Source organism: Daucus carota, chromosome 2, assembly GCF_001625215.2.
Source record: "Daucus carota subsp. sativus chromosome 2, DH1 v3.0, whole genome shotgun sequence".
In the NCBI taxonomy this organism is placed as follows: domain Eukaryota; kingdom Viridiplantae; phylum Streptophyta; class Magnoliopsida; order Apiales; family Apiaceae; genus Daucus; species Daucus carota.
Genome location: NC_030382.2, coordinates 56,619,851 through 56,642,787, shown reverse-complemented (window position 1 = coordinate 56,642,787; position 22,937 = coordinate 56,619,851). Strand labels below are relative to the sequence as shown.

The following is a 22,937-nucleotide window of genomic DNA, read 5'->3' as shown; positions in this document are numbered from 1 at the left end:
AAAGCGACTTCTTTCACTTCATTTGTACGACTAATGTTGGCATGCTTGATCAGTTCAAAACCTCTCGCTCTCACAAATATGCTATTGCATTTAGAATACAAAATATTTGTGTTAATGAACATAATTAATTAATTATTAACATTCTTATGAATAATTAGAATTCAATAAATTTCAAATGTAATGATTGCAATCATCCATCGATGGGCAATTTAGCTATCGGTGCAAAATTACTTATTGAATACTAATAACTCGTATTTTTAGAAATAATCTGTATCAAATAAATAAATAATCTGGCAAAAAAAAAGAAGAAATAATCTGTATCAAATATTCTGAAACTAAATATAACAGGCATGTGTAGTCCATATGATAGCAGACGATTTTTGATAAAAGCGATATTTTTATTTCGTTAAGCAAAGTGATATATTTAAAGTCAAATGTTTAAATGTAATTTATGTAGAATAGATTAATTTTTTGAAATTTTTTTTGATTTAAGAAGTTCATCACTTAAATGGACTATTTTTTAATATTTCGAATATTAAGAGGGGTTTATTTAACTGAGGTTTTAATTGATTTTATATAATTTATGAATTTTAATAAATTGTATATGATTTTGATCATATGCGGATGGTAGATAATATTATTTGCAGAGTTTGTGAGAGTCTTTGGAATTTGAGCACAATATTTCAAAAATTTGAATTTTGGTGAGATTTCGAATATCTTAAAATGAACCGAACAATCTCACAAAATTCATAATTTTATGAAGTCAAAGATCCATCGTAATTTGAATAATTTAAAATCATGATTAGATATCACCAGATTTTTAAAATAATTTAAAATCTTAATTGAACACCCCAATATTTGTTACATTTTTTCAAAACCGAGTTAAATACCTCCGAATTTTATAAATGAAAAAAATCTCTTAAATCTCAATTGAATACACCACCTAAATTTTATCTTTTATAAATTCTTTTTCTAGATACTACCTACCTTATTATGAATGTTTGCTATCCCTAAATGATTTTCGAATTCATTTTTAATATGAAGTGAAATAATTTAATTTGTATTGTTTTTGAGCGTATTCATCATTTTAAATAGAAAATCAAACTATGGTACATATATATTTGAAAATTCTCCTGGGATAATTTTAACAATAACCAACACTTTTCTTAAATTATTACGCATTTTTAAATTTTATATGTAAACCACAATCCCCTCAACATGATCTAACGCTCCCGGAATAAAAAGAAATACATCTGATAGCTTAAAATTTCGGTATAACAAGCATGGATAGGATCGAATCAAAAAATTTTAAAACATTCAAACTAAGAATTATTTTATGATAAGTACACATATGATGCACACATCTGTGTAAGTAATTGTCGGGAAACATCGTGAACTTATTGTTAGGGACGCTGCTCCTTTTTATTTCATTCAAATAAATCGCGTATTGGTAAATGCCATTCTGACAGCAATGGCTTGGTATAACCATATTTTAATTGGTCAAGACGAACCTGTTGAATTCCAATAACTGCCCCCTCCGTTACATACTTGGACTATACTCCACTAATTACGATATTTTATTTTCAAGGGCATTTTCGTCAAGAAAGCTCTATATATACCCCTGACACTTCCGTTTCAAACCAACTTGATCTGGCCTCATTTCTATTAACATTTTTTCTTTTTATTCCTCTCTTTATCTGTAATATATTTTCCCTCTAACTAGAAAGATGCAGATCGGGTTGACACTTCCGGTTCAGAATATGAACTTTTTTCCGGCCCGGAGTGGAGGGTTTAATTGTAATGGATCTGCTTCCCCATTGAAAGCTTGGTCAAGAAATGTTAATGCAAGGTGTGCAACAATGAAGGCTGTTTCAACTACCAAGATGACCCGCAAGCATTTATCAAGTCTTGAGAAACTGCTCCAGAAAGAATCCGAGCCTAGCCCGCCAGAAGATGTTCAAGTTGAAGATGTAAATAAGGTGACTCAAAAATCACCAGAGAAGGAAAATAAAGGGAGAGGGTTTTTGGAGAATCTGAACTTGTCTAGAGTTTGGCCCGAATCGAAAGCTGCCGAGGAGGTTTCTCCTCGGCATCTTGTCCGCTTGAAGCGGATGTTATCGATATCGAACCAATATTCTCCTCGTAATATTCTCGCCAGCAAATGGCGAGAATATCACGGGTGTAATAATTGGGAAGGTTTACTTGACCCGTTGGACGAGAATCTGAGGAGGGAGATGGTTAGGTACGGGGAGTTTATTCAAGCTGCGTATCATTGTTTTCATTCGGACCCGGCCACGTCAGAGGGTCATGCTAATGTGGACCGCCATGTGGCGGTACCTGATAGGGCGTACCGGGTGACGAAGAATCTTTATGCCACGTCATCGGTCGGTTTGCCTAAGTGGGTTGATAATGTGGCACCGGATCTCGGGTGGATGACCCAGAGATCCAGCTGTGTTGGTTACGTGGCGGTTTGCGAAGATCAAAGGGAGATTGCGAGGATGGGAAGGAGGGATATTGTTATCGCGCTACGTGGCACTTCCACGTGTCTTGAATGGGCTGAAAATATGAGGGACTTGCTCGTTGAGATGCCTGATCAACATAACACAGGTGAAGCTAATGAAGTGCAATCTATTTCTAAAGTCGAATGCGGATTTTTGAGCCTTTTCAAAACTGGCGGAGCTCAAATGCCAAGTCTATCCGAATCCGTAGTGAGCGAAATTCATAGACTCATGGAAATGTACAAAGGCGAAACTTTAAGTATTACTGTCACCGGTCATAGTCTCGGGGCAGCTTTGGCTTTATTAGTGGCCGATGAACTTAGTTCGTCGGCTCCCAATATGCCTCCTGTCGCGCTTTTCTCCTTTGGTGGTCCTCGTGTAGGCAACAAAGGATTCGCCAATCGTTTAAATAAGAAAAATGTTAAGGTGTTACGAATTGTGAACTCACAAGACGTGATCACCCGAGTGCCTGGAATGTTTGTTAGCGAAGAATTAGACAAAAAAATTAGAGATTCAAGTGTGGGCGCGAACGTGCTTAATGTGCTCGACAACAACATGCCGTGGGCGTATTCTCATGTCGGGACGGAGTTACGGGTCGATACGAAGATGTCGCCGTTTTTGAAGCCGAATGCTGATGTTGCATGTTGTCATGACTTGGAGGCATATTTGCACCTGGTGGATGGCTTTTTGGCATCAAACTGCCCCTTCAGATCTAATGCCAAAAGAAGCTTGGTGAAGCTGTTAAATGAGCAGAACTCTAATGTAAAAAAGTTATATACAAACAAAGCAAAGGCTTTGACACTGAAACTGAATCCCCAAAGGGAGATTCTGCAGATGCCAAGTTGCTTGCCCAGTCCATCAACTTAATAGAAAATTGTTAAACCATCTGTATCATTCTTAGATTTGTTAAATTTTTATGAAAATAATTATTTTAGTTTAAAAAAAATTGGCTATTACCATATCCGTGAAACGGAACTCGAACGATGTTTGCGAATCATATATAAAAAAAATAAAAAATTCTAACCAGCAGGATGGTGTTAGTTGTTACAAGGAATATTTTCCAGGGAGACATCTGCAGATGCCTCATTTTTATTACAAGAACTAGAACACTGGACAAGTTGTCACGTGATGGGAAACTTGAATTGGAGAAACAAATGCACTATACGATGAACTGTGCTTATTCTTCCTGTCGACTGCACTGCCACCAAGAAATCTGTATCTGTACTTGTTAAAGACCACTGATTTTAGACAAGCTGTATTTTACAAGACACCTAATTAACATAATTTTAAGGACGCATCTTTTAATTTTCGCGTTCTTCCATTTTTAGACCTTTAGTTTCGTAAGATCATGATAGAGTCCGGTTAACGTTGTCTTAGCTAAACAGCAAGTTGAAGAACAAGACCAGATCGGGTAGTATAGTTGTCTGGCACAGACTCACAGAGCTAGCAAGATGACTTGCTCTTACAGAAAGAAATCAAACGACTATTTTGACACGTAGGTTCCTGTATTCGATTGAACTAAAAGAGAACTCAACTTGCTGCTGGTCGGTAAACATGAAAAAAACCAGGAAAAGAAAAGGGACATAAAGGCATGGCACCACTGAATGTCTTTCGGCCATAGTCTATCTTAGAATTTGACCGTATCAAATCTTTTTAGTCTTTATGTTTTGAGTTGCTTAGCTCGGTAACATAGTTGTTCATACGTGAGTTGGACAATTTATTCAATAAAACTTGTTTGATCAACACACAACAGATTCGGTAATACGGCTGCATAAATCTTCAACATATATACACAAAAGAATTTATTTACTATACTGGGTATATTTGTTTGTGGACTTGATCACATGAGCAAGTACTGGGAAAGTGCTCCTCGAGTCTTAATTAGCGATTTAATTATATTAATTTGTTAAATTTACTTGACTCTTAGCTCTTACTCCCTCTGTCTCTTTTTACATGTCCCTTTTGAAAAAAAAATTTGTCACAAATTACTTGTCCACTTCTCTTTTCAAAGCAATTTTTTGTATGTTTTTTCAAAAATGTAACAATTTCCAATGTTTGACTAGCATATATATACACACAACTCTATCTAATTCATTACATTTATTAGGGATATGTATGAAAACAAGATATCCACCTAACATTTTCTTAAGATGCGTTATTTTTTCAAAAGGGACAAGTAAAAGGGGACGGAGGGAGTATGTTGCATGCCCTCGTTATACACGTTGTCAAGCAAGCTTAATTAAGCTTCATGTTTACGTATGCTTGCGGCTCTTATCTTCTTCTCTTTTCACATCTTTTTTCTTGAGTGACGAAAACATGGGGAGTTAAAAGTTGTTTAAGCATTTAGGGAAAAAAAATGTTCAAGAATCACATTGACACATTACTGTACTTAAATAACCATATAAAAAGCGATGCCTTCGGTTTTAATTAGTGTTCATATTAAAAATTTGGGAATGATCTTTTTTTTTACTCTTTAAGATTGGCTCAGAATTTATTAAGGTAACTAGAATAGTAGAATTAATGGACTTATCTGATACTCCCTCTTTTTTTTTTTATATGACGCTTTGACTTTTGGCACACATTTTTAAGTGCTTTGACCGGGTAGTTAAAAATATTATTTTTTGAATTTTCTTTTTCTGAATAAAAATTTTGATTATATATTATTATTCAGAAAAAGAAATTTTAAAAAATAATATTTTTAACTACCCGGTCAAAGCATTTAAAAGTGTGTGCCAAAAGTCAAAGCGTCATATAAAAAAAACAGAGGGAGTAACTACTAATCTTTTTGACCGAAGATCAAAACATTAAACATATCGAGGAACAAGGTTCATCAAAAAATAAAATAAATCGAGGAACAATCAATGGGGCTGTTTGGGTTAACTTAAAAGAAGTGACTTCTTGCTTATAGTAAAGAAGTGGAGTAGAAGTGAGAAGTAAATAAGTTAATAAAGTGTTTGGAAAAGAAGCAGAAGCTGTGAAAGAGAAGCTAGCATTCTCAGCTTCTTAAAAGTGCTTCTACTTCTTTACACAAACGGGTCAAGAGAAGCAGAAGCCAGAAGCAGCTTCTGCTTCTCTCAACCAAACAGCCCCAATCTTTGGTATAATGGGGTCTATCCTGCACTGGTTTACCGAATTGAACGAATTTGATAGAGCAGCATGACTTTTACCGCTGAGCAATGAAGTTGTTCGAGTCAATTTCAAACCTTTAAGAGCTGACTTTCGCTATACGTTAAGATTTTCGGTACAAAATCTTGACACACATATTTGAATTTAATTTTCATAATAAAATTTGAATCATGTAAACCACCAAAATTCATATAAATTAGAATGCCTTACTTAACTACAATTGAATCATAGTGAAAAGTAATATATAATAACTCGAAAACTATATGAACCAATAAATGCCTAAAAAATTGAGCACAGATAAAAACTGAAGACATTCATGTGTATCCAACTCAATTTAATCCTTTCCGAAATAAAATTTTGTAATATTTGGGTAATAAAATAAATTAATATTAAATAAAATGTGAAAGGTCAAGCTGCACAAAGAACCTGAAGAAATGAACAAAAAATGAAGGGGGGACGCGAGCGTTCAAACTGAAAGATGAATAGTCCCACAAGCTATTGAATATTTACTTATTTAGAGAATAAAATCATGCCCACTTCAAAGCCATTCCCACGTCTTGAAGAAACCTGAATTTAGAAAACAAAAATTTCAGGTATATATTAGACCGGTATGACATGCTGTCTTGACAAATGGTCTTATGTACTCCATTACCTCATATACTCCCTCCGTCTCAATTTATAGGTCCAGTTTGGAAAAAAAAATTGTCCCAAAATACTTGTCCCTCTCTTCTTTTAATACAAATTTATCTACATATTAATTGTGAATTTTTTGAAACTCAACATTATTCTCATTTCTCAATGCACTAAATCCCTATATTTATTGTGATTTTTTTGAAACTCAATTATATTCTCAATTATCAATGCACTAATTAATGATACATGGGATAAGATTCCATCTAACCAACTTTTTTCTTAATATGTGTGTTTATTCCAAAATGGACCTATAAATTGAGACGGAGGGAGTAGTATCTTATTACTGTTATCTGAGTGATGTAATTTTAACGACTTTAAGCAGTCAATTAATACTAAGAATTGCATTATTAACTAGGATTAGGTAATATCTGTCAAAAAAAACTAGGATTAGGTAATAATATAGACTCATCGGGCCTTGTAGAAAAAACAAATTTGTATACATTGGGTCAAAACTTAATCGCACCATTTGACTCGGTTCTAAAAGTTAAAAAGCAAAGCTGCCTCAGCCGGCTAAGAAATACCGGTTCAAGCTGCTACTCAGCCGGCTAAAGCTGCATTCAGCCTCTTCGTCCGGTTCAAGTTAGTAAATTTACCGTTCTGACGAAGTGAATTGCCTCAAAGTTTTGACCTTTACATGCATGCATCTCTATTTCAAATTTGCCGATTTAATATGCTTTCTCCGATTCTCATTTTCTTGTCAATTTTTATCATAATAATCTTACTCTAATTTATCTTTGTCACTTATCTTTTCTTCTAATTTAATTATTTTTTTATTTTACTTCTTCTATATAATTTCATTCATTATCCCCCACAAAACATAACAGTACAGTTGGTGTCATAGCAGCTTGTACATAGCAGATGGCTTTCTCGTCATCAAGTTGCCAATTCAGATCTAATGCCAAGGGAAGCTCGGTGAAGTTGTTAGATGAGAAATTATAATGTGAAAAAGTTGCATTCAAACAAAGCCGAGGCTTTGACGGTTCAAACCAAAAGGAGATTCTGCAAGTGCCAAGTTGCTTGCCAGTCCACTAACTTCATCGAAAATTGTCAGAACTATTTATATTTTATCATTCTAAATTGTATTATTAAATTTTTATGAAAACAAATATTTCTGTAAAACGAATAAGATATCATTATAAATCAAGCGCTCAACAAGTTCTCACGTGCCGGAAAACTTGAATCGAAAAACAAAAAATATAGTATGAACTGTGCTTATTCTTCATGTCGAGAGCACTCCAACAAACAAACATAGGGTCTTTTTGACTGATAAAAGCAGAAGCTGCTTCTGACTTCTGTTTTTTTTATCCGTTTGTGTAAAGAACTAGAAGCACTTTTAAGAAGCTGAGAATGCCAGCTTCTCTCTCACAACTTCTGCTTCTTTTCCAAACACTTTATTAATTTATTTATTTTTTACTTCTACTCCACTTCTTTATTATAAGCAAGAAGTCAGTTTTTTTAAGATAACCCTAACGGCCCCATAGTTTTCAAAGATTATTGATTTTGACCTGTTGGAACTTATTTTAATAAAAGAACATGTATCTCCGTAAATTTTTTGAATACAAAACCACGTCAGAGTAATTTAGTTAAGCGAATGTGTTGTGCAAAAGATATCGAAGGAACATTTCGACACGTAGCCTCCAGTACTTGATTATTTGCAAATAAAAGTATAAACTTCAACTACCTGTAAAAAAAAAAGAGTATAAACTTCAACTTACAGCCGGTTGATTACAAAGAAGATAAATAGAAAATAAAAAGGAAAATAAAAAGTCACAAAGGAATTGCACTACTGTCGCAAAAAAGAGGATCGGATTAATGTCTTTCGGGCATAGTCCATTTTGGAATTTGACAGTGTCAAATTTTATGGTCTTTTTGTTTCGGAGTTGCTTAGCTTCGTAAAATTGTTGTTCATTTGTGACTTAAAGACAATTTATTCAAAAAGATATACTTGTTTGATCAACGCCCAACAGATTCGGTAATACGGCAGCATAAAACTTCAAAATATATGTGTATATAGAAATAAACTTACTTCACTTAATATATTTTGTGGGATTTGTTTGTAGACTTGATCACACGAGCAAGTACGGGAGAGAGCTCGCAAGTCTTCATCAGCATGGTAAGATATAGTTCTTTTATTAATATTTAATTTTCAGCTTTTTAGAATTATATTTTTGTTTTAATTTTCAAATATTAATCTTTAGGCGTTACTCTATAATAATTTAAACATTTTTCTTACTTTACATAATTAAATTTTACTCAGTAGACTCAGTGGATATATGATTTATCTAACAGAAGAAAGTGTCTCCCTCCGTCAGGACTTGGCATGTATTTTAAATTTTAAAAATATTTAATTTAATATTATAATTTAATATTTCTTAATAAAATATAAATATTAATTTTTATTTAAAAAATTAAAAAAATAATAATTTTAATTTATACTGTTTATTAAAAGAAAACTACTAAATATATGATATTGAGGAACCCATCAAAACCCATCAAAGATATTGAGGAACGGTTAATCTGTGGTATAATGAGACCATCCTTCACTTGTTTACAGAATTGAATGAGCTTGAGATGAGCCTTCTACCGATGAATATAATATTGGAGTCAACTTAACAGCTTTAATAGCTCACTATCCACTTTGTATCAAGATTTGACAAGGAATTTTTCGGTTTGCAGAAATTTTTTATTTATATTAAGGTCTCAGAACATGCAAAATCTTGACTGATATCTTCATTGGATAGTCAAATATTTATAAACATTGGATCAAGTCAGACAATCAATATTCGTATAAATCATAATGTTTTTACTAAAATTTGAACTTTCATAGTAAAAAGTATAATATTAACTTGAGTAAGAGCAAATGAAGGGGTAAAATTTCCGGCAACAATTTAAAATTATTCATGCACATGTATTTAGCTCAATTGATCAATCGTCTGCTTGATATAGAAAATCGAACACAAAGAATAGAACTAGCTACTAATTAACTTGATTTGTGAATGAAAATAAAACTGATCAACTCCAGTCTACTCCCTTAAAGATAAAAAGAACACATAGAAGCAAACGAAAGAATAATACAATGGCATCGAATTGCTGTCACAAAAGTCTATTATAGAAATTTGACCGTATCAGATCTTATAGTGTTTTGTTTTTAGCTAGGTTGCTTGGCTTAAAAGACATACTCTAGTTATTCATATGTGCATGACTTGGACAATTTATCCAAAAAACTTGTTTGATCATCACACAACATATTCGGCAAAGAAATTCAACATATGTATACAAATATATTTACCACAGAGTATGCATTTGTGTGTGGACTTGATCACACGAGCAAGTACTGGGAAATAGCTTTCAAGTCTTAATTAGAAATGTAAATTATATTAATTTGTTAAATTTACTTGACTCTTGGCACTTGTGTTGCATGCCCGCGTTATACATGGAGAATAGTTTTAATGTGAAGTGTTCATTAACGCATTTGTGCTTCACGTTTAACAATAAAGAATTTAACCGAATTGACGAGCCTCATGTGAGCCGTATGACTTCTACCGGTGAACATGTACGAGTGAAAATCCAAGCTTTCATAGCTGACTTTCCTCTTTGTATTCATAAGATCTGGCTAGTCAAATTATACGAACAGCAAGTAAATATATAGATAAAAGTAGAAGATCTGACAAAAAGATTAGAACTGAGGAGTGGTGAGGTCAAGCACTCAAGCTGCATGCATGAAAAACTTCAACATATTGTTGTTGAGGTGTGACTCAGACAATTTATTCAGAAAAACTAGTTTGATCAACTCACAACAGATTCGATAATACGGCACATTAAAAACTTCATATAAATACAAATAGAGCACACCATCATATAGTATGTATTTGTATTTGTTGTGGACAGTGGACTCGATCACCTGAGCAAGTACTGGGAAAGTACTTTCATGATATCTAGCTCTAGTCAAATAAACGGTACATTAACTAAATAAATACTACTATGGAAGAGCTGGAAAGATTGGAAGCTAGAGCCAGGTCAAGCAGCACGAAACACTCTATACAAATACTAGAATTTCAAATTTACAAAATTTTTAAATATTTTTTATAATTATCTTTTTGTAAATTATGATAATTATTGGATAATTTTTTATATAATTTGTTTCCTAAAAATAATTATTATTACATAATAATAAAAAATAATTAGAATTGTGCGGCCACGTATAAAACAAGGGAGACCGTCCAGAGGAGGAAAGTTATTGGTGATGACGAGACTTCAGCGTTCAAAGTTCAAACTGTGAGATGAAGTGTCCAACAAGCATGGTGGACATGCAGATATGAATCACTTCAATGACTAGCCACTTTAAAACCATTCCCACGTCGTGAAGAATGTAGAAAACCAAAATTCTAGGTATAAATTGGCCACTCTGTCGCGACAAATGCTCTTATGTACTCCATTACCTCATATTTTATTAGTTTCTGATTTCGAATGATGTATTTTTAACGACTTTAAGTAGTTAATTAATACTAATGGATGGCACAATTAAGCAGGATTAGGCGATGATAATAGTGTTAAAGAATAAAATAATTACTGAAATTAAAGTTATAAATTTAATAAATCTAATAATGTTCTCGTATGTACTCCCTCCGGTTCAAATTAGGTATGTAATTTAAAATATATTGACAATTTATCTTAGTTTTTAACAATGTTCTTGAAATTTTTATTTACAAAGAAAAATTTAAAATAAATGTAAATATACAATCAATACATCTTAAACTAATATATTTTGAATTGCGTGTTCAAAATCAGTGAGTTTATTTAATTTGAAATGGACCGGGTCGTATATGAGATTTACTCTCTAAGAAATAAATTAATATTACAAGTTAATTATTTGACTCATCCATTGTTCTTTTCTTTTTAAAAAAATAATTTAATAATAATAAATTATACACATATAATAAAATTGAATAAACACATAATCATATTCGTATCTTTTATGCTTGGATAGACAACCATGCAATTTTTGAAGACGTAATTCTCTCACTAACTAATTCTGATTTTTATAATCATCTATATTGTAAATAGGATCTTCCCAATATATATTGAGTGAAACTAATTTACATTAAATTCTTTAATATATATATTATTAAAAATTTTAATTTGTAATATATAAATTGTCTATAATTATACTTTATTTTAAGCTGACAAAATTTTCTCATTCTAATTAAATTATTTTTGTTATTTAGTATACAAAATTTTCTGAGTTTTGTTCATTTATGCTCGTTATTCAACTAATAACAAACTAATTTTAAAAAAAAAGTATATGCCAAAATTCAAATGTCATGGGTTATGGCTGAAAGATATCGAATAACCTTTGCAAAGTATGGGCCCGAATCCAAAACGGGCCTGACCGGGATTTACTTAAAGGGGCTAAAGGATAATTAGTCCAGCAGTTAATGCACAACGGGCCGGAAATTTGGGCTTAAATTGCTGTAGGGTTTTAAAAACCAACCGTCTGTTTCTTACACAAGCAACCTCTGCTTATCTGCTTACTTGTGTCAGTACTTCGTACATTTGATTTACGTAAAAGAATTGATCGAACTATCTTTGACAAATTTCTGGTCAGTTGAGGACTTGTAGTCGTTTTACTTGAACTCTTCGGGGCCGTTTGGGTGAGCTTAAAATAAGTGCTTATTGCTTAAAATAAATAAGCGGAGTAGAAGTTAGAAGCAAGATAAGACTTATAGATCAAAGTGTTTGGGAAATAAGTAGAAGTCCTGAAACAAAAGCTAGCATTCCTAGCTTTTTATAAGTGCTTCTTGACTTTTTACACAAACGGTACGAATAAGTGCTTCTAACTTATAAGCCGAGAAGTCCGGCTTATAATGGGTTGCCAAACACCCACTTCTTTTCTCATTGCCTTCTTACAAGATTCCCTGGAACGAAGAAGATAACTCACTTCTTCAACTTGATATTTTAATGACCTCTTTAGTTTTGGTTTTAAGTTATTTGGAACTGCTGTAATTCGTTTTTGTGATTTGATCCAAATTATGACAATTGTATTTCTCTCTCTCTCGATCATTGTGAAAAGATGAACAAGATTTTTATCCAGTTATCACTGTAAAACTCTAACAAATTTGGTTTTTGGATCTTGTATGCTCCGACTCGGACTCGCTCTGATGCAAATACAAAATCTAAGCATATAAATTTTATTATCTGTTTGACATGCGGGGATTCGAACTTCTTTTTTCACTGTGATCCATACCTCGAATCGAGCTTCATTATCAGTCAGACACTCACCTTAATCGCGGTCCAGATGTATGAATAAGCAGGGGTGAGCATAACCGGATATCCGGTCCGGTTATAAATTATAAACCGGATATCCGGTTTTTCAGATCACTAGAAATCTATTCCGGTTCCGGTTTCGGTTCCGGTTTAACCGGATATCCGGATATTCGGATATACTCTTGAACCGGATCGGAAAACGGATTATCCGGATCCAATTGATACCCATTTTTTTGTAACTAATATTAAAAATACTTTTATAACCTGTTATATGATACTTTTAACGAAATGGTAAATAGATTCATCTCAATATTTGATAAGTGATACAATATTATGCAATGATAACAAAATACAATAACTATTTTCTGGTCTAAGTGAATACATCATGCTAAAGCCCGGATATAATAATAATAATAATAATAATAATAATAATAATAATAATAATAATAATAATAATAATAATAATAATAATAATAATAATAATAATAATAATAATAATAAGCTAGTAGAACATGAACATTAAATGTGTACCTGATGACTGAATATGAAAGTCCACGCGAAATTATAAAACACATGTAACGGACTTAATAATATAAAGTGTGTAAGTCTTATGACAAAAATATATATATAAAATGTGTATTCCATATTTTTTTGGCAATGAGACTGAAACAGAAAACAAGCAAGGATTGGAGTTCGGTATTAATTAGCTAAAATACGTGTACTGATGTGTTATATTATACTGGCTGCTTCGAAACAAATCACATACTCTTGATGAATGCTTAAAAGACATGAAATTTACAAGATCAGGATCCTTTTACAAAATTAAGAATTATTAATATATTATTTATTATTTATAAAAACATATTTTATCGAAAATAATAAAACCGGATCGGATCCGGATATCCGGTTTTTTATATATAAGTGATCCGGATCCGTATCCGAATTCATAGAAAAAAAATCGGATCGGATATCCGGTCCGGATTATTCGGATCGGATATCCGTATTTCCGGATTTTTTTAATCGGATACCGGACCGGAAAATCGGATAATCCGGATTTCGGATTTTTATGCTCACCCCTATGAATAAGTGCTTAAAATAAGTGCTTAGAGTTTGGGTGAGCTTAAAATAAGTGTTTATTGCTTAAAATAAATAAGTGGAGTGGAAGTTAGAAGCAAGATAATACTTATAAGTGATTAAAGTGTTTGAGAAATAAGTAGAAGCTCTGAAATAAAAGCTAGCATTACTAACTTTTTTTAAGTGCTTCTTGACTTCTTACACAAACGGTACGAAATAAGTGCTTATAACTTATAAGTCGAGAAGCCCGGCTTAAAAAAGGGGCCAAACACCCACTATATTTGGTGGAAGGATTTACATCTTTCTTTATCTTCTGTAGCTGTTGGATGTCAAATTTTTATCCCAACAAGAAGGTTCCCCTACCTCGTGACGGAGGCAAGCAATGATGTATCTCTTCGTAGATGCGTAAAAGTAAGTGTCTTTCGCTGTGTAGAGCATTCTCCTTCGATATTAAAATCATTAAAAAGGTGTTTGAAGGTGGATAGGTTTATATAATTCAAGATTCTCCTTGATTGGGACTATTCTCACCATTAATAAATGGAAATGGAAACTGGTATATGGAAATATAGGGATCACAATAAAAACAGTATTCTAATTTGTTCTACTTATCTTTGCAGGATGAGATGTGCATATAAAGAATTGAGGTTCTAAATAAAGAGGTGAAGCAATATATAAAGAAAGCAAATGGTGCTGTCCAGTCTTCTTGGAGTTGAAGATTCAATATCCAATTTTACATCCAGTAGAACCACACGAGGGGTAGTTAGGCTCAGCCCATTTTCTCATTCAAGATGAACAACATCCGGCCTTTTGGTTGACAGGTTGTCCTCGTATCTGTACAGTAGGAGGCTTAGCACTGCTTGCTGGTTGACTAGCCATCCTGCAGCACAATTGTAGGGGTCAACATCAATAGCAACCATAGAATTAGTAAACATAACTGCTAATTGTGCCAAAACTGTAGTGTTTCAATTTAATTAGCTTACCTGCTTTTAATATCAGCAGTCATGGCCATGAAAGCCTGTTCAACGTTGGTAGCACTTTTGGCACTAGTTTCCATGAAAGGAATCCCAATTTCATCTGCAAATGCCTAAAGAACAAATGCAGCTCAAACAAATTAATGAGATGACCCTGCACAGTGTTAAAGAAGAACAAAACAAGAGCAGATGTGCTAATTGGTACAAGTTTACAACAGACTTGTAAGTGCAACCAATGTGTCTTCGCTGGGACTTGAACCTCCCATAAAGATTCAGGGTTTACATGCTAGAGCAAGAGTGCATGCAGAATTTTCTTTTTTCAGTTTCAAATGAATTCTGAAAAGGCAGACTATAATCGTACCTGAGCTGTTTCAGTGGAGACAACCTTCTGTGATGTAAGATCGCACTTATTTCCCACTAAAAGCTTGTTTACACTCTCACTGGCATAACGATCAATTTCATTCAACCATTGCTTGACATTGTTAAAGCTTTCTTGATCTGTCACATCATACACTACCTGCCAGGGAAAACAAATTTGCAATTAGAACATGGGCCATGACAGTATTTTTACTTGCATTCGGGATAAGAATGATGCTATTAAAGCAAAGAAGAAATTATTTACAATGATTCCATGTGCTCCACGATAGTAGCTGCTAGTAATTGTCCTAAAACGTTCTTGTCCAGCAGTATCCCACTGCATGAGCATTAAATTTTTCGTAAAAAGAATTAGAACTATGAGCAGAGACCATATACATATATTACAGGCAACACAGAATTTCCAAAGGAAGAGGGGATAAAAATTTTTCAATGAAGATGTACTCTTTCTGTTCTAATTAAATAATCTAAAGATATAACTTAGCAGTAACATTGTACTTGATAATTGATATGAAAACTAAGATATTATAGATGTCATTACGTAATATTTCAGACAAAATGAATAAAGAACCTTGATATAAACAAATATATAAAGACAACAATTAACTCACAATCTGAAGCTTGATAGTTTTGCTATCCTGCTCCACTGTTCGAATTTTCTACATAAGATAAATAGATAGGTTAGTAATAATAAATAAATAATATCTACCAAATAATAGAAATAAATATCTCCACAAAAGACAAAAGCCACTTACAAAGTCTACGCCGATGGTGCTAATGTAACTATCCAGATATGAGTCATCCTGAGAAAAGATAATATCAAAACAGGGGCATATTATGTCAACTTTGTCCATGAAATAAGTAGTTACTGAATTTTCTATTGCTAGAAAAGAAACTGGGGGATTATACTTACAGCAAACCTCAAGAGGAGACATGACTTTCCCACACCTGAATCTCCAATTAGCAAAAGCTTAAACAGGTAGTCACTGCAAAGGAGCATATAAATGAAGACATCACTACCCGTGATTATATTATATTCTACACAAATATTATACTCCATAAAAATATAAAAACTTAAACAATATCTAGAAAATATATAAACTTTAATCTCGGAAGGGAAATTGTATGACATTTGCCCTCTTCTGTTACCTAATGATGTCATCACTTGTCACATTTTCTCACTCACATTCAAACACATAATATGATTTCAGATGTTAACTCGATAGGCAATAATTATGCCCAACATAGAATCCGTTCTAGAGGCTGTTAAGTTAACCCTATTTTTAAAGAAGGCACTTATGTAGCAACATTGATACTTTTATTTATTTCATACTAAGTGCTAAATTGTGCAAAACTGTGAACCAAACATGTTACAAATGTGTAAATGCCTGATTAAGTGCACTACGACATGTAGCATCATTCTTGAACTCAATGTCGATTGGATGGAAACTAAACTACACATACGTGATAATCACAACTTAGAATAATACTTTTTCCAATTTGATAATTTGTTTTATCACATTTATATATAAAAATAAGACAGAGCAACCAATTAGAGCACTTCACTTTAACCAAAACCGGCCATTAATGAATCCTCAATTACTTGCTACTTCATACTTATCCTCGTAACATAATCAAAACTGAAAGTCATATGTTTTTATTTTCTATTTTACCTTTTATAATTTAAAAGTGGACAAACTTAAAAGCGTTCTGCAGTCCTTGCAGAGACTTTAATCACCTCAACTAACTTTGTGACAGAGAATTCAAATCAGAAAGCTAACTTTTAGAATTTTTTTTCTTTTTAAAACATTTTCAACAAATTTTGTTTTCACTTTGGAGCATTCAAAAGATTCCTGTACTCTAAAGTCAGATCAAACTTCAGCTGCTTAAGCGAAAATTTTTATATTCCAGCAACATAATATCAACTTATCGAAAAGTAATGAATAGAATAATAACCGCAACCAGAAACACACACTCAAACAAAAATAACGGTCAATAAATCACCATCAGAAAGATGTAATAGAAGACAGAGAAAACAACAAATAACAGATCTATATCATTGTTAAGTAAAACTTAGGGTACAAATTAAATTGTATTAAATCAATTAAGCCGATCAAACGAGAAATATTAACTTATCAAGCACCTCCAATTCGAATTTTACGGAAAAGATAACAGATCCAAACAAATTACATCACAATTTCGCATACACATAATTGAGTTATGATAAACAAGGATTATAGGAGCATACTATTCTGGATTCATGATCAAACAGATCAATTGACCGTAGGAAGCGCCGCGGATAGTCGGATATGTATCGACGGCGAGAGTTTAACCGGAATTCGGTGAGAGTAATCGTCGGTGATGTGATACAGAGAGAGATAGAAACGAGAGAGAGAGAGATGCAGAGGTAGAAGACACAGATGTTATTAGAGAGAGGGCCAATTAGTTCGGAACAAGTACTATAAATATAAAGAGATGACTTAGCTGATTAGTAATTTGCTGGCCACGTGTTTATCACCGTTGTTTCTGTACTTACGATACTACCCTTTCCATCTTAACTTTACGATCACTGTTTGCTTGAAAATCTTTATATTTAGTGCGTTCACTCCGGATTAACACTCACAAAAAATAAAGTATAGTTCTAGTTTTTTTAAAATAATTGAAATTTAAAATTGAAAAAATAATAATAATTAAAATTTAAAATTTTACATTAATAGAAGTTGATTATATAATTTAGCACTTCTTATATATTTTTCTATTCTGTATCTTGTGATGATAAAAAAATTATGGAAAATTGGTCACAGATAATTGTTAGAATTAGCTGTCTTTTAAATATGATATGTAAAGTTTTCGATGTATTTGAATTTATATTTATCAAGTAGAGGACTAGAGGGTTTCATTTTAGATTTAAAATGATACAAGGATAAATGTATCTGTATACGAAAATTTCAATATAAATTTTTAAGGATAATTGACTCTTCTGGAAAGTACTTCAAATGACGTAGAAGGATATTTCTGTCAGAAAAACATGTGAGTTATGAATAGCAAACCAAATCTGACCAGATTATCAGCGTACCTGGAATTTCAAAACTTTTACTTGGGCTGGTACAAAAGCCAAATCGGAACATGCTGCAGGTCCAAAAAGATAGATTTATGACTTAAGGAAATGATTAAAAAATATATTTTATATTTTTTTAATTCTTTTTAATCAAACTCGTTTTTTTTTTAAAACAAATGTGTTAATCTAATAATAAAAGGCCATACGGCATCTACACCATTGATCGAGTCGAACAAACAGTACTCCCTCGGTCTCTAAATACTTTTCATGTTTGTACTTTTCACGTTTGCCAATACACACTTTTGATCGTTAATATCTTTCATTTCGTAGTAGCATTAAATATTAAAACTTCACTGTATTACAGTACTTGTGAACACGAATCTAACAAGATCACTCATAACTATTTTTTTTTTTTTTTGCCACAACTATATTTAGTTTTATATATAAGATGTAAATTAGTAATTTGTCTCATGTTATGAACAGTACCGACATCACAAACAAGAAAAGAAAAAAGAAATTGAGGGAGTAATTTGCAATCGCCTGTTCTCACAAAGAGACAGTTAAACGATATTGAAGAAAATGTATGTACAAATACAAGTACTCGCTTCATGCATTCTCGTTGAATTACTGGTACCCTCTTCATCATGCCCCGATAGAGCTATCGTTTGAGCTATCGACTAGAACTGCGATTCCATACAAACTTTCATCACCAAATCAAATCCCGCTTACAATTAAGAAGCGAAAAACAAAACTCTCACCAGGGAGTGAAAACAACCTTAGATGGAACCACAAAAACAAGAGGAATCCGACTGAAAGTCCACCCACTTGAAATAAAGGAGAAAGACAGTTAAATCTCCGATGATTTAGATCTAAGAATCCCTCGAGAATAGATTTGGAGCAGAACCACAAAAACAAGAAAAATCGGACTGCAACTCACCCGCTTGGAAGAGAGACAACGAAATCTCCGATGGCTCTGGATCTAAGTTTCCCGAGAAGAAGTATTATTCAAAAACTAAAAATAAAACAAAGTAGTTAACTGATTCGGGGCTTTCCATCGGTGAAAACCGATGGACCCCAGGCGGCTACAACAAGAGAGAGGAGATTGTTATTATTCGTGCTATTCAGTCAAATTGATTTTAAACTTTTACTTGGGCTGGTACAAAAGCCAAATCGGAACATGCTGCAGGTCCATAAAGATAGATTTATGACTTAAGGAAATGATTAAAAAATATATTTTATATATTTTTAATTCTTTTTAATCAAACTCGTTAATTATGAAACAAATATTTTAAATTATTAGTTCAAAAACCGTCTGCATAATTGCTAATATGCACACGTTCAAATCTTAGTAAAATGGCCGTCTGTATAATATTTTTACTAATATATATTTTAAGAAATTGTTAATATACACCCCTCCCTTAACCCTAATTCTCTCTAGAGTCTAGCCTCTCTCTTGTCGTAGCCGCACGGGGCTTCCATCGGTTTTCACCGGTGAAAAACCCCAAATCAGTTAATTACTTTGTTTTTCTTATAGTTTTCGAATAATACTTCTTCTCTGAAAAATTAGATCGAAGAACCATCAGAGATTTCGCTGTTACTCTTCCAAGTGGGTGGGTTTTCAGTCCGATTTCTCTTGTTTTTGTGGTTCTGTTCCAAATCTATATTCAGGAAGATTCTTAGATCTAAAACCATCGTAGCTTTCGCTGTCTTTCCTCTCTGTATCAATCGGGTGGATTTTCAGTCTGATTTCTCTTGTTTTTGTGGTTCCGCTCCAGATCTAAGATTGTTTTCTCTCCCTCGTGAGAGTTTTGTTTTCGCTTCTTCATTGTAAGCGGGTGTTTTGATTTGATGATGAAAGTTTGCATGGAATCGCAGTTCTGGTCGATAGCTCAAACGATAACTCTATTAGGGCATGATGAAGAGGGTACCGGTGATTCAACGAGGATGCATGAAACGGGTATTTGTATTTGTATATATTTCATCTTCAAAATATCGTTTAACTGTCTCTTCATGAGAACAGGCGATTGCAATTTCCAGTTTGTTCGACTCGATCATTGGTGTAGATGTTTTATGGCTTTCTATTATTAGATTAACACCTTTGTTTATAAAAAAAAGAAGAAATTGTTAATATATAATTAAACACGCCGTGTTATTACTTCAAGAAGCCGTCGGCTACGTTCTCATGGCAAGTCGGCCATGGCCCCACACGGCCACACATGCTCCAAACTAAGTTACTTGCAAAGGAAGACATAATTCCTTATTTTTAATATACATTTTTGTATTCTAATCTGATGGAGTACAGAACAAGAACCAGCAGTTTGATTCTTGACATGTGAAGAAAAGATATCAGTTCAATTTCAATACAAACTCAAGGACCTGAAGCATATGAAGAGTAACAAAAGATAAGTGAACAACATGGCCATTGTATAATTTAACTTGGTGGATACTAGTTTTTGAATTTCTGTGCCTGCAAAATGGCATATGAATCACCTGCAGGAACTAGAACGTCGCAATCTCCTCTGGTAAGTTGTTTTGTGTTCGTGATCTAAAGAATTGGGCATGACAATTAACACAGTGGACGAAATTAGGGTAACAGTGATTACAAATTTACAATGAGCGATATTGGATATTTATTCTGGCAGTATTTTTATTGAGTACTTGCAAACAAAATATACAAGGGAAGGATGATAGTAGAATGAATCAGATAAGAGGATCGAATATACAATGCCTTCACTACAAAAGCAAGTCAAGAATTTTTCACATTGGCGCTTGCAGTGGTAATGGTATCAGACCTGTCACTTTTTTGCTCTTTAAATCTAGTTTACCATACTTCTCCGCATTTCTGTATCAGTTAGTCATTTCTTGTTTATTCAACGTCGGAAAGATGAATAATGGAGGAGAACCTGGGGATAAAATTACCAACAATCCATGTATAATTTGTTTCCTGTCACCTCTTTAGTCTTTATTTGCCAGTTATTACTTATTACTACTTGTGCTATGTAATTATGCGTACTGTGTTCCTAATTAGTTATGAGATGTGTTTTCTCAGGGGAAGTACCAGCCGTCACCCAAGTTATAGTTGCTGCTAAAGGAGTAACGGATCCTTTAGTTCAATCTGTATGTCAATGTCGCATAAATGATATAATTGCTATATAATTTATGTCATATGATATATATATGTACTCTTAACTAACTGCATTTTATCATTTTAATACCATTTCTTCAGATAAGAAAATTCGGAGAAAGTAACTTTGAAGCAGGTAAGAGACCTGACTTGAGTTTTGGACCTTTTGGTCATGACTTTGGATCAAATTTTCGCAACAATTCAGGAGCCCGAGGTGTGTGTGTTGATAATGAATTGCAGTACACCATATTTTCTTAGATGACTTGTAAATATGGCATATTATCTGATCCTTGTAATTAATTTAAGAAAAATGTGGATGGATATGTTTGCAGGCAGTTCTGCAAAGCCCGGGGTTGTGCATAAAATTCAATCCTGTTTCTCAGTATGTTAACTTTCTTTAGTGACAACCTATGCCAGTCAGTGCGTTACATACTGATGATCATCAATCTGAAAACGTGTCACCGTTTCTCTGGCAGGAATTGATGATGAAGTTTGCCATAGCACAAAAAATATCAGGTGTTCACAGCATCCTCCCAGCATCACTAAAAAGTGGCATCAATATTTTAAATGATCCAAAAGATAAATTTTCAATCGGAACTATCACAGAAATGACAAAGAGTGTACCTGAAAGCATATCTCAGCTAAGCTTGTCACAAAATGGGAAATCACAGACAGTTCCTTCAAAAACTTCAGCTTTAAAGGGCCTTCCATTAGAGGGACCATATGGCAGCCGTGCACAGAAGGTTATTGATAGTTTCCGAAACAATCCAGCTTTCAGCGGTGAAGAAAACAAAGTGCCAAATGACAAACCACAGCAAAATGTATGTTTATCTTGATGCAAAAGGCTTATGTTAACTCCTTTATCCTATCGGCATTGTAAATAATTAGTTATTGGATTGTTTTTGTTAGGCTGAGCGCTTGGAGTCAGAGAAGCTGCTTAATATGGTAAATTCATCGAACCATCGAATTATTGTTCCAGAGAGTATAGAGATGTGTTTACAAGGCTATAATGCTTTGTAACATTTTATCTGAGGGTCATTCTTATGATATTTATCTATAGGTCCTGAAGCATCAACAAGTCATCGAGGAACTGCTAGAGGAAAATACGAAACTTAGGGAGATTATGGTGGAAGATCTGAAAATTTCACCAAGCAAACTACAAGGTAGCTGCTCGAATAGTAGAACATCATCTTCAACTGACTGCTCTCGGAGTGACAAGGGGCTGTGAATAAGACACAGACTGAAAAATATTAGCAAAGCAAAATTTGTGTAAATATTCATGTTTTTCATAATCAGTATTCCTAAAGAAGAAGTTTTTAAGAGTTCCTTCGTGAAGACTTGTTTTTGTTATAATATTTAAAATTAAATATTTATATATTATCATTAGCAATAAATATTAAGCGTGTGAGTCATATTTGTTACTTAATTAAAATAATTTATCCATTTACAGAAAAAAAATTACTTTTTATTTTTGAGAAATATCTGATTAATTCATTGATTGCATTCCGATTTAACTAAAAAATTTTAATTTATCAAAATATATCTCTCATAAATTTTTATTAATTCCTAAATTAGTTAACCTAATAATTCAATATCCAATTCCTGTGATCATGATTTAACCACTAAATAACATATATCCTACCCCATAAAATATAATCGAATCAATAACATCGATCCAGTTTTGATATCGTAAGAGCATCTCCAACCATCTAAAACCCTTGGCTAAAAGTTGAGTTGGCATACCTAAAATAAAA

General features: G+C 33.1%; 3 protein-coding genes across 4 annotated transcripts; 2 read left to right on the top strand and 1 right to left on the bottom strand.

Moving 5' to 3' along the window:
- Nucleotides 1-1,633: 1,633 nt before the first annotated feature.
- On the top strand, nucleotides 1,634-3,381 carry LOC108207019 (phospholipase A1-Ibeta2, chloroplastic). Its single transcript, XM_017377484.2, has one exon. It carries the CDS (start codon nucleotides 1,728-1,730, stop codon nucleotides 3,363-3,365), a length of 1,638 nt encoding a protein of 545 aa, XP_017232973.1. The 5' UTR covers nucleotides 1,634-1,727; the 3' UTR covers nucleotides 3,366-3,381.
- Nucleotides 3,382-14,189: 10,808 nt separating this feature from the next.
- On the bottom strand, nucleotides 14,190-17,445 carry LOC108205770 (ras-related protein RABD2c). The gene is made up of 8 exons (XM_017375834.2): nucleotides 17,250-17,445; nucleotides 15,915-15,987; nucleotides 15,757-15,804; nucleotides 15,613-15,660; nucleotides 15,249-15,320; nucleotides 14,988-15,143; nucleotides 14,636-14,739; nucleotides 14,190-14,532 (listed from the first exon to the last, which is right to left on the bottom strand). Exons 1-8 carry the CDS (start codon nucleotides 17,261-17,263, stop codon nucleotides 14,439-14,441), a joined length of 609 nt encoding a protein of 202 aa, XP_017231323.1. The 5' UTR covers nucleotides 17,264-17,445; the 3' UTR covers nucleotides 14,190-14,438.
- A 2,878-nt stretch (nucleotides 17,446-20,323) lies between these two features.
- LOC108208284 (uncharacterized) lies at nucleotides 20,324-22,518 on the top strand. 2 transcript variants are annotated; one of them, XM_064088390.1, is made up of 8 exons: nucleotides 20,324-20,581; nucleotides 20,702-20,842; nucleotides 21,109-21,176; nucleotides 21,286-21,397; nucleotides 21,516-21,565; nucleotides 21,660-22,004; nucleotides 22,093-22,128; nucleotides 22,244-22,518. In XM_064088390.1, the coding sequence occupies exons 2-8, from the start codon at nucleotides 20,755-20,757 to the stop codon at nucleotides 22,409-22,411; spliced, it is 867 nt and encodes a 288-aa protein (XP_063944460.1). In that variant the 5' UTR covers nucleotides 20,324-20,581; nucleotides 20,702-20,754; the 3' UTR covers nucleotides 22,412-22,518. The 2 variants fall into 2 exon arrangements, with proteins under 2 accessions (XP_063944460.1, XP_017234291.2); XM_017378802.2 differs by lacking the exons at nucleotides 20,324-20,581; nucleotides 20,702-20,842 and adding an exon at nucleotides 20,851-20,989.
- The last annotated feature ends 419 nt before the right edge of the window (nucleotides 22,519-22,937 follow it).

Excerpts from the sequence above, each read along its gene's own strand:
- LOC108208284 (XM_064088390.1), top strand. The coding sequence starts at position 20,755 with ATGAATCAGATAAGAGGATCGAATATACAATGCCTTCACTACAAAAGC. Across the intron at positions 21,177-21,285 it reads CGGATCCTTTAGTTCAATCT|ATAAGAAAATTCGGAGAAAG; the intron begins GTATGTCAATGT and ends CCATTTCTTCAG. Across the intron at positions 21,398-21,515 it reads CAACAATTCAGGAGCCCGAG|GCAGTTCTGCAAAGCCCGGG; the intron begins GTGTGTGTGTTG and ends ATATGTTTGCAG.
- LOC108205770 (XM_017375834.2), bottom strand. Across the intron at positions 15,661-15,756 it reads GCACCATCGGCGTAGACTTT|AAAATTCGAACAGTGGAGCA; the intron begins GTAAGTGGCTTT and ends TATCTTATGTAG. Across the intron at positions 15,321-15,612 it reads AAACTATCAAGCTTCAGATT|TGGGATACTGCTGGACAAGA; the intron begins GTGAGTTAATTG and ends ATGCTCATGCAG.
- LOC108207019 (XM_017377484.2), top strand. The coding sequence starts at position 1,728 with ATGCAGATCGGGTTGACACTTCCGGTTCAGAATATGAACTTTTTTCCG.